At 51.5% G+C, this 10,252-nt stretch overlaps 4 protein-coding genes across 4 annotated transcripts; 3 read left to right on the top strand and 1 right to left on the bottom strand.

Moving 5' to 3' along the window:
• Window positions 1-1,376: 1,376 nt before the first annotated feature.
• PpBr36_00709 (uncharacterized protein) lies at window positions 1,377-2,483 on the top strand (the record flags this gene model as incomplete). Its single annotated transcript, XM_029887900.1, has 1 exon — window positions 1,377-2,483. The coding sequence occupies one exon, from the start codon at window positions 1,377-1,379 to the stop codon at window positions 2,481-2,483; it is 1,107 nt and encodes a 368-aa protein (XP_029750853.1).
• Window positions 2,484-3,885: 1,402 nt separating this feature from the next.
• Window positions 3,886-5,203, top strand: PpBr36_00708 (uncharacterized protein; the record flags this gene model as incomplete). Its single annotated transcript, XM_029887899.1, has 3 exons — window positions 3,886-4,204; window positions 4,306-4,781; window positions 4,904-5,203. 3 exons carry the CDS (start codon window positions 3,886-3,888, stop codon window positions 5,201-5,203), a joined length of 1,095 nt encoding a protein of 364 aa, XP_029750854.1.
• Window positions 5,204-6,319: 1,116 nt separating this feature from the next.
• PpBr36_00707 (uncharacterized protein) lies at window positions 6,320-8,069 on the top strand (the record flags this gene model as incomplete). Its single annotated transcript, XM_029887898.1, has 2 exons — window positions 6,320-6,564; window positions 6,719-8,069. The coding sequence occupies 2 exons, from the start codon at window positions 6,320-6,322 to the stop codon at window positions 8,067-8,069; spliced, it is 1,596 nt and encodes a 531-aa protein (XP_029750861.1).
• A 984-nt stretch (window positions 8,070-9,053) lies between these two features.
• PpBr36_00706 (uncharacterized protein) lies at window positions 9,054-9,892 on the bottom strand (the record flags this gene model as incomplete). Its single annotated transcript, XM_029887897.1, has 2 exons — window positions 9,054-9,178; window positions 9,256-9,892. 2 exons carry the CDS (start codon window positions 9,890-9,892, stop codon window positions 9,054-9,056), a joined length of 762 nt encoding a protein of 253 aa, XP_029750862.1.
• Between the last annotated feature and the right edge of the window lie 360 nt (window positions 9,893-10,252).

The raw sequence follows: 10,252 nt of genomic DNA, 5'->3' as shown, positions 1-10,252 counted from the left end.
AAAAAAAAAAAAAAAAAAAAAAAAAGGGCAAAATGATGGGATGAAAAAAGCTTGAATGTCTGCTATTGACCAAGCAGACATCTCTAGACCAGGAATAGCTGCCTTTGGTTTTGGGGTCATAATGACCAACCAAATTGACCCATTCAGCTTCGTAAAGTAGGAAAAAAAAAAGACCGTGATCCATCAAAGCAGCCGCCCTTCCCATGCTCGAAGCGAGCCATTCAAACTTGGACCTCCTACTACCCCGGTCTCCGGGTCTAATACGGCACGTCCCGAGTCGCCAAGTCCTCGCCGGCGTGGGGACAAGATCACATGACAAATGTACACACCATCCTAATTCTAAGCCTCATTCTCCTTGCCTCCTCGATTGAGGATGATTTTGAGGTCTGAAATGAGCTGTACTATTTCCGCGTCATACACCACGTATCCCTTTCACGGCATGTGGCAACCAGCCCATGAACTAAGCCTGCTGTATCTAACAGCAACAGTGGCATTAGCTTTATTCCCATGTTATGCAATGTTTATTCTCTGGGCGATTGCGTTGTGGCTGATGATGATGGTGACGATGATAATGACTATGATGTGGTCTTGTGATCCATGGCCCTCGACTCGTCCCTCAACTGGACGCCAAACGTGAGTGCACGCGCAAACCATAACTTCTATTCCTCCTTGTTTTTTTTTTTTTTTTGCGCTTTTCTTCATCAGGAATTTAAAGGCAGTTCTCACTGTCTACTTCTAGCCTTTAGATGCTTGGTGTAAGCTTCCCAGTCAATGACTATGGGCAAACAGCAAATATAACCCATATCATGCTCAGGAATACTCGTGCATCTTCCATAGATGAGGCAGGCACACCAGGGCGGGATGGACTTTGGTTCCGATTCAAACGACTGCTGGGTTTGCTGTCATGCTGTTGTTTGGAATGTTTGGAAGCCAGGTACAATAACAAAGGGATAGCATCTGGGCTGTGTGCCCCCGATTGCGCATGCAGCTATTCCATATGTTAGTGCCGTTGGTTTGCTGCAGATCTGACCCAATGGTGCCTAATCCCAGTTTGGTGTCCTCTATTGACCGTTCCAGTGCAAGCAACATACATACATCGTAACCTGAGTTTTGTAACAATCAATGGATACCCCAATATAACATAATCAATTGCATGTTTGTCGAACAATAGAAGAGCAGGTCGATGCTTGTAAAGAACAATAGCTTGTCTGGGAAGAATAGTGAATATAATGGAGCCATTGTCTGCCTAGACGCCCACATCTCCTATAAAACGAACACTGAGCCAGCAAAACAAGATATTCCCCTGTGGAAGTCCTCTCACGCACCAAAGCACACTCGAGTCCCAAGACAAGACAGCGTTTAACTCGGCAACGATCATGTCCAGCAACCATAGCAGCAGAAGTGGATGTAGGCGCCAACATGATGATCAGAGACTCTTCCATGAGGGTTCAGGGTACGGCAACGACGGCGGAACCCCGCGCACGGCTGGAAGACATACCAGCGACCGGCCATCTAGAGGCAGCCATTCGGCATCTATGTTTGTCGATCAGTGGGCACACAGCGATTCTTATGGCTCGCGACGCCCGCCAGAAGTACGGGCGTACTGGATTGAGGACATTTTACCATCCCGGCCCATCGGTGACGGCGTTCCGCCACAGCGTGGTCATCAACAGAAGTCAGGTAATCAGCAAGGGTCAAGCCGCCAAGACTCCAGCCATCAAAAGCCGGGCGATCATGGCAGTTCACAGCAGCGGCGCCAGTCCCCAACTGGCATCGCAGAGGGTGAAGGCGTCAACAATATGCAGCTCGCCAGGACGCACGCATCCCGTCCAGATCAGACCGGGTATGCACTGCCAAGTCGCTACCCGGACTCGGACAACAACCTGAGCCTGGACTACGTATTGGAGCAGCTCGAGCGAGAGCTTCAGGCAGCAAGCAGGTTTTATGGGGCGTACATTGAAGCTCACGCGAAGCAACTCGCCAAGACCGCTGACGTCGGCCGCAATGACGATGTACTCAATGTGATTTGGGTACAGGTCGTTTTGGCAAAGATGAACAACGACGATAGCGAAGGGAACCGATTTCATGACCTATGTACTGCGATCCAAAAAAACTTGAAAACCATCGAGAGATTGTCCGCTCCTCTGGATGAGGCCAATTGGGACAAGCCCGGTGGCGCCCTCGAAAGTGCCATGAGCAAGCAGAGGCGTGTAGGTTTGAAAGTTCTGGTAGTGCAAGTCCAAGGAATCACAATGCTGGCACGCACGGTACAGAGGGAGCGGACGAGTTGCTTGGCCGTGTACAACTTGGTCAAACAGGCCCTTGCGATGCTCGATCAGAAAAATGCAGAGAATCTTTACCTTTACAAGAAGTACGACAAGGCCGATGCAGGGCGCCCGGGCAACAAAGCTGACCCCGAGCAAGAGGGGGACGTAGCGGCAGGTGAGTCTTCGAATGAATGGAGCCCTCAAACTACCCAATGACCGGGCCTCTATCCAGTCTTTTGAAATGGCTGAACGGGTCGGAGGCGAATAAGGAGGTTGTACAGTCATCATGCCGATGAGTGAGGAGATATGAAGGTGGCGGAAGCGAAGATGGTGTTGTGACAACCAGGCGGTCAGGAGCTGCTTCTCTGAGACAACGATGTTATAGACAGACCTGCCGGTGCCAATGCGAATACGGGTCGTAATGACAAGACTTCACTTCCTACCTGCTGTATGTAAACATCTGAAATGTGCAACTGGGTCGATCCCACCATCACAGTCCTCAGAAAAGATAAGAGTTGATTAGCAAGTATCCCATACCTCAGATATCGGTCAAATTCTGAAATCAAGATATACTACTGACCTGTGAGAAAAAAGAGTGAAGCATCGTCCTCAGCAGAGTAATCGGAATTGAATTGTTACTCGGACAAGGCACACCTCAACCCCGGAGGGAAGAGGGACACGAGTCCAGTGGTAACGCCGCGTATCGCACTCCAGTGTCTCCCGACACAAATCTTCGCAACGGCTCTCCCAGAGGTGATCGGCTTGACGAGCTAGAAGCTGCCTACCGTCCCTGCTTTTCTGATGCCAATTGCAGACGTGAAGTCACGCCAGGCCGTCACGGGCTTGAAGAAGTTGGGTATCGCCCGTCCTTTTTTTCTTTGCAGAAAAACGACCGCGGCTTCCCCTAGTGGATGAAGATTACTCCGAATTTCTCACATGTACGGTGATGAGAGTCTATCGTGAGACAGACTCTCCGTAGATTCGACATGGAAACGCAGCGTTGAAGAGGACGATGCTTGGGGGAGAAAGAGGAAGGGAATCAGGAAAGGGCGTGAATTTTTTTTTTTCGGTTTTTGACGCGTCTAGTCATACAAGGCTGAAAATCGTGGGAGATCAGCCAGCCAATCAAAAGGACAAATCGCGAGCTCCAAGTGGGGTAGAGTGACACAATGACGACTGCTTATCTCAGCTTGGGGTGGATGGACCCTGAATCTCGACTCATCTGGCCCTGACCGCCCTGAACAAAAAAGGGCAGGAACAAGTGCCCACAAACCCCTACTCGGGTCATGGAGGGGAGTGGAACTCCCTTTGTATTCTATCGATCGCCTTGTAACCCATTGATCGCCCCTTAGGCCAGACCCGACTAAGATGCATGCGAAAACTCTCGACTCGCCTTTGCTGCTAATTCGCAGGATCTTTTCCCTCCCTTGACACATATATATTCAACAGCATTCCCGACTGCCACTAGCATTGTGAATCCATGCCCAGTGTGTTGAAGTATACCATCATCATCTCGTACTTCCCAGGTAACAGCAACAGCCACAGGCGGCTCTTCTCTTCGTGTACACCACCTTGACGAGGTTTTTTTTTTCCCCCTTCATCATCGCCCCCAATATCAATGACGAGCACGCCCCAGATTCCGCCAGAGGATTTCCCTCAAATGTGGCAGAAGCCTGCCTTTGAAGACATACTCGAGTGTCTCTTGAATTTGCGTGTGGAACCCCCGATTTGGAAGTGGAACTCGAAGCATTCACCAGCCAGACTTGAGGACAACCAAAAGAAACCCCAGGATTTGTCAGAGAGTACTCGGCAGGCCATTGCTAGGTATCTGTCCAGTGTCATCAGTAGCCCCCTGAGCTGGTTGGAGGATGACGAGCAGAGGGATGCATTGTGGACGGAAGCAGGTCGGCGCTTGTCGGAGCGTTGCGGGAGGGCAGGTACGTCACAGCCACGCCTCTCGTTGCTGGCCCCTTGCGCTACGTCGGAGCTTCAAGACACGGCTGCTTTTACAATCCGTCACATGCTCACAAGCCTGTAGCTATGGGCGAGATCATCAGGAGTTGGCCTTTTGAAAGTCAAAATGGCTATTCCCCCTTCGAGCTCGTCATTAGGGAACCTCCGTTGACCGGCGACTCTCTGGGGCTAAAGACTTGGGGCTCATCCTACGCTCTAGCACAAATGCTTGGCCAATTTGCCGTCGGTCCCTTGCAGCATCTCATTCAGTCCCCAACATCGTCGTCGTCACCACAACCGCCGCCACTCACAAAACCCCATGTTTTGGAACTTGGCTCAGGTACTGGGCTGCTCGGCCTAGCGGCCGCTGCCATTTGGGCCTGCCAAGTTACGCTGAGCGACCTCCCAGACATCATGCCCAATCTCCGTCACAATGTAGAACGAAACCAATCCACAATCAAGGCCATGGGTGGAGACTTGGCCGCCGGCGCCCTTACGTGGGGTGGTGACGGAGACGACGAGATCGATCCAGATCTATTTGGCGACAAGAATCAGTTCGAGGTGCGTTATTCATATTGGGGGTGTGAGGGCCTAATCAGCCGCAAGGTGGATGGCAGCATATACGCGCCCGCATGAATATCACCTTCAGAAAGAGGATGACCCGATTGACATGTTACTTCTAGATGGTCATTGTAGCCGATCCCATGTACGATGACGACCACCCAGGACTGCTGGCCGGTGCAATTGATGACCAGCTGGCCATCTCTGCAGACGCTAGGGCTCTTGTCATGGTGCCGCGGAGGGACGTTACCACGATTGGACTCCTCTCATCTTTTAGGCAGTTGATGGAGGAGGGTTCGGATGCTTCATTTGTTTGTAAAGAGGAGGGCATAGTTGCCAGTCAAGATGACTGGGGCGACGACGAAGAAGACGAAGCGCAGAAAAATGTCGAGTGTTGGTGGGGAATCTTCCAAAGGAGGTAGCATTCACAGTCTGTGGATGGTCCATAGCCCGAAGTGGCCGTTCTCAATCGATCAGAACCTTTAGCAGCCATGTTTGGATCTAGAAACTGCGTGATTCCCGTCATGGACAGGCTAGTATACATGCGGTGGGCACTCTACTGGGAATGACAGGTTGGTGGCTCTATGGCTCTGATGGGGACTCTCCCTTCATATATGAACTGTTTGTTACCGGTCCCCTAAAGGCTAGGTAAATTGACAGAATCATGATCTGCCGGTTTTTGAATTCAGTCTCCATGGCCTGCAAGTCACCTCCAGTACGTATGCTAGTCACTACCTTTCAGTCTCTTTCCATCGCACATCACTCCACTTTCGAACTCCCGGTGACCTGCGATTCCTTCCGCCTTTTGCCTTTCGTCTTGAATTCAACAATCCTAATCACTTATTGCGGTAGCTTCTGAAAGCTGAGCTAACCTCTTGTTGTCCAACAATACTTCTCATATGACCTTGAATGAAAGTTTCACTGAACCCCCAAGTCACCACGATAACAACAGCGAACACGATTTCTCGCGACTGATTTCTATGCAAGCTTGGTTTGCTTAGTTTCTCTAGCCTTTTTTCCCCCTTTCGTAATAGTTTCTTGCTACATCAACCGTCAGAAGCCCACGGCCCGTTCAAAGCGTCCACTCCGTCGCGCCCTTCTCCGTAGAGCTGCTCCATAAGCGTTCGGCCTGTTGTGTCATTAGAACATTACAGAGCGAGTTATTGTATTGGAAAGAACGGGGGAGACGCTGCATTCTATCGCTATCGAAAGTCCTGACAACCAGCTGGTTCCTCCCACGCAACTCGCAAACAAAAACAGACCAAGTGCTTCACAGAGGTGAGTTTCTCTGTTCTCGAGTTCGTTCTCTTGTCTCTAATCTTTCACTTTTCTCTCTATTCACTACAGCAAACCTGATCCTGCTGTATCCAAAAAAAATTAAAAAAAAGGGATTCTTGCTCCGAGGCCAGTGACTGCAAAAAGAAAAGGCGTGGTCATTCTTGACTGTCTTGCCATTTCTTGGGATTTCAACTTTTCTTGAAGCCAGAAAGAGGGGCACAAACAAAACATCCGTAAGCAGGCATAAAGAGTTGACAACCATGCCGTCCTCGAGGCGACCATCATCAGCAGCAGCAGCAGACAGGGCCGAGAGGATGGTGTCGCACAACCGCTACACGTCCGAGCAGAAGCGATTCTTTGCTGTCAACCTCAAACTCTGGAACCAGAAGCTGATCAGCAAAGACGAGGTCATAAAGCGCTTCAGGGAAAAGTTCAACGACCAAAAGTTTGGCTACAGCCAGTATAGATATCTCCGTCAGGAAGTCGGCCGGGACGTGGAGTTTGGGTATGTCATATGGGGGGGGGCCGCAGTGGGCTACGTATTCGCCATGCTTCTCTTAGGAACATTCCTTCATTTCTCCCATCCAAGATGAACGTATCCAGCCCCTTGACTTGAATGGTACTAGTACTGGCACTGACAGGCCCTGTAATACATGCAGGGCTCCCCTTCTCCAGATCCAGGAACAAAATGCCCTAATGACAGTACCGCAAACCGCAACATACACACAAAGCTTCTCATACCAGCAGCCACAGACTGTATCGGTGCCCCAAGACTCGTACGAGGACACGTTTCCCGCGCCGGTCGCGGATAGCTCTCCCTTTCTCCAGCAGGACTTCTTGAGTGGATATGGCGACTTTGCCGACTTGAAACTGCTCCTCGGAGACGATGCTGAAGCTGCTCCAGCCACTGTAATTCCGACGCCACAAAGCCCTTTCCCTCTGATGCCAGCCCAGCAGCAACAGCAGCAGCAATATCAACAGCAACCAGACGCTACGGACGCATTCGAGTGCACCGGCGGCGGCTCATGCACTATTCCACTGGGGGCACCGCACAAGCACGAGCTGAACGGCTCGATAGTGTTCCCGAATGAGAAGGTGGTCGTGAGCATGATTGCCATGGAGAAGATACTGATGGAGACAGACAATATGGATCAGGAGGTCGACGGCACAAAGTCTGAGACGCTAGTCAGCAGCTGCGCAAGCGGGCCCGCCTATGCGTTCACAGCCTCGACATCTCAGCAGGACACCTTCACTGCTACTCCAGCCACCCAGAACATCAAGACCAACGGGAACAGCATATCCGCCGGGTTCGAGTACGAATCTCCTCTGCTGCAAAATCTATCGCCAGACCTCGGCACCATCACGGGTGCAGTGGATCTCGACAGCAGCTTGACGGACATGGTGTTTGATGACGATATGTTGAATCAACTATGCAACGGCACAGGCCAAGGCATGGCCGGGGGTACGGATGCAATGTACCTGCCGACCAGCATGGCGACACAGTACCCGTTTCTCCAGCTTCCGGCCCGAAACCCATGGATGTCGACAGCCGGCCCGCCCGACAGCGGCTTCAACTACACCACGACCACACCCACCGGCCTCCCGAACTGGTCCCAAGCCGGCAGCCATCATTTTGCACCGAGCACCCAGCCCGGCGGCAACACCGCCAGCCCGTCACGCTGGACGCCCCAGCAGCTGAGCCGGATGACCCCCCAGCAACCAGCAGCCGCCATGGCCATCCCGCGCCGCGGCATCGGGGCCAGCTACGCTCCAGCCGCGACGAGGCAGCAGCAGACCAGGGAGGCCGGGTTCGGACTCGACCTGGGCGTCGGCGGCATGCAGACGGCTTATTCCCCGAGCACCACCGGGATCGTGCCGCCGTCACTGTGGCCTGGAAATGCATCACCTGCCGTCGTGAACGCTGATCTCGGGGCGGCGACGAGGGTCCCCAACACATCCCGTTGCTTTGATACAAACAGTGCTGCTGGTGGAAGCGATACGCCCCAATGAGGTTTCTTATTTTTTTTTTTTTTCCTTCTCTGCATAATGGGTCCAAATGAACTTATTAATGACTTTATTGCTCTGGCTTTTTTGTTAGTCCAACTTGGCGGGCTGGGAACGGCATGTTCATTCTGATACAACAAACAAGCGTAGCATATTTGGGGTATTTGCAAGTGTGTTGGGACTTGAAGAGAGAGAGAAAAAAAAAAAAAAAAAAAAAAAACACACTCGGCATTTGAATCTTTTTCTTTTCCCCATGTCCAGGCTTTTACTCTACTTACTCACCATGTTGCTTTATTCTCTGGTACTTTACTATGGACACGATCGAATTCCAAAATTTTGAGCTGTATATCAGTGTATACTTGACCCTTCTCTTTTCAGTCTAATACAATACTCAGACCGCCTACGGCCAGCTGAGCCGTGAGCTTTGTAGTCTATCCGTCTTCTACCTTTCTCTCCTCAATCATAGTGTTCCCTTTATTTTCTTTCATTGCCTCGGTGCTCGTATAAAGTCTGACAATGAATGGATATCTTCATTTCTCTGTTCTTGTGAAGCTCCAGTAAAAAAATAACATATTAAATGGTGTGATATTGTCATTGGGCTCATCTAGCCAAGGTCATTCCCTTAGACAGCTAGTCGCCAAAATCTAGACCGACCATACGTCCGATTTCTGAGGTGAACAGCCTTCAGATCAGACGCCATTAAGCCGTTTCCGCTCCGCTCTCGCATTCAGACAAAGAACGAACAAAATGCTTCCCAGAAACGCCACCGTACGCCTTTTGTCTATATATACAGACAATTTCTATAATTGTAACCTTCCCTCTTGGACAAATGACCTCGCGGCACGAAGACCCGGGTCCGTCTTCTTTTTTTGGATTTAAAATACGCTCGGGTGAGTAGAGTTGTCTCATATGCCCTGATAAATGCCCGTGAGGCTGTTAGGCGTGTAATAGTGATATTAAAGACCGAGACTCGGCTGGAATGATGATGATTTATGCTGAGGTAGCCTTGGTCTTCTCAGAGTTTTCCTTCTTGGCCTCGGTGGTGACCTTGGCGGCGGCCTCTTCGCGAGCCTTCTTCTGGTCGGCTAACCTCCTCTCCTCAGCAGCAACCATATCTGTCGGACATGTCAGCATAAAAATGTCGCTTTGATCAAATCATGGCAGTGCAACCCAACAAAGGAATTCGACTTACCCATCCACAGATCCTGTCCCTCGTACTCCTCCTTGTGGATCTTCTTCTCGATCAGGTGCTTGTGCTCAGGATCGTTGGGGTCGACGACCATGACGGTCTGCCACCTTCCTTTGCCGCTCTTGGCATCGGCGGTCTCAAAAATGGCGGTGGCTATGAGGACAGCCAGGGTCAGACCCTGGGCGTAGACACGGGCCTGGACCAGCTTCTGGGCGGTGGTGAGGTACTTATCCTTGCCGACGGCGGCGAGGGCGACGCCCATGCTGGCCAGCCAGCTGGCGAAGACGATGGTGTACCTGTTCTCGCGGCCCCACTCCTTGAGACGCTGCATCTGCGAGGCCTGCTGGCGCGCCTCCTCGAGCACGCGCGTCGACTCGTCCTTGTAAAAGTTCATAGGGTCCTGCTGCTTGGCGAATGCGATGCTGTACCGCTCCGCCACAGTGATGGCGCCGAAGGTGCCCGACGACGTGACCAGGAAGGCACGGAACGGCAGCGTCAGCGACCGAAAGGCGGCGTACCGCTTAGACGCGCCCACAACGCCCGCCAGGCCCAGCGCCAGGCCGACGCTGCCGCCGACCAAGCCACCCTTGATGGTCGCGCTGTAGTGGGCGGCTTCTTCCTCCTTGCTGATGACTCTCATGATTGCGGTTTGGTGAAAAGTTCGGGCTTTGGTTTCGAGGGATGTGAATTCGAATTGGAGATCGTGGCTGTGAGTTGTGTTGAGATTTGTTTCTCTTGTTGGGGTCTTGACTGCAAAGCGGGCTTTCAAAAGATTATAGCTCGGCGCAGATGACGATATCGGTCGTAATAGTGTAATAGGGATGGGGAAAAAAGTTTGGAGTGGATGATGTCACTTCTCTGCCAAGTGCGATTGACAATGCAGAACGTAGTGGATTATGTCTGAATTGGCTTCAAACTCGAGGATAGTGGTGGTTCCAATGGATGGAGTAACTACAAATATGTACAGACCAAGGGTCCTCCTGTTGTCTTGAAATCAAGA

This window comes from Pyricularia pennisetigena, chromosome 2, assembly GCF_004337985.1.
Source record: "Pyricularia pennisetigena strain Br36 chromosome 2, whole genome shotgun sequence".
Taxonomy (NCBI): Eukaryota; Fungi; Ascomycota; class Sordariomycetes; order Magnaporthales; family Pyriculariaceae; genus Pyricularia; species Pyricularia pennisetigena.
Note: the sequence above shows the minus strand (reverse complement) of the source record. Positions and strands in the feature narration are given on the sequence as shown.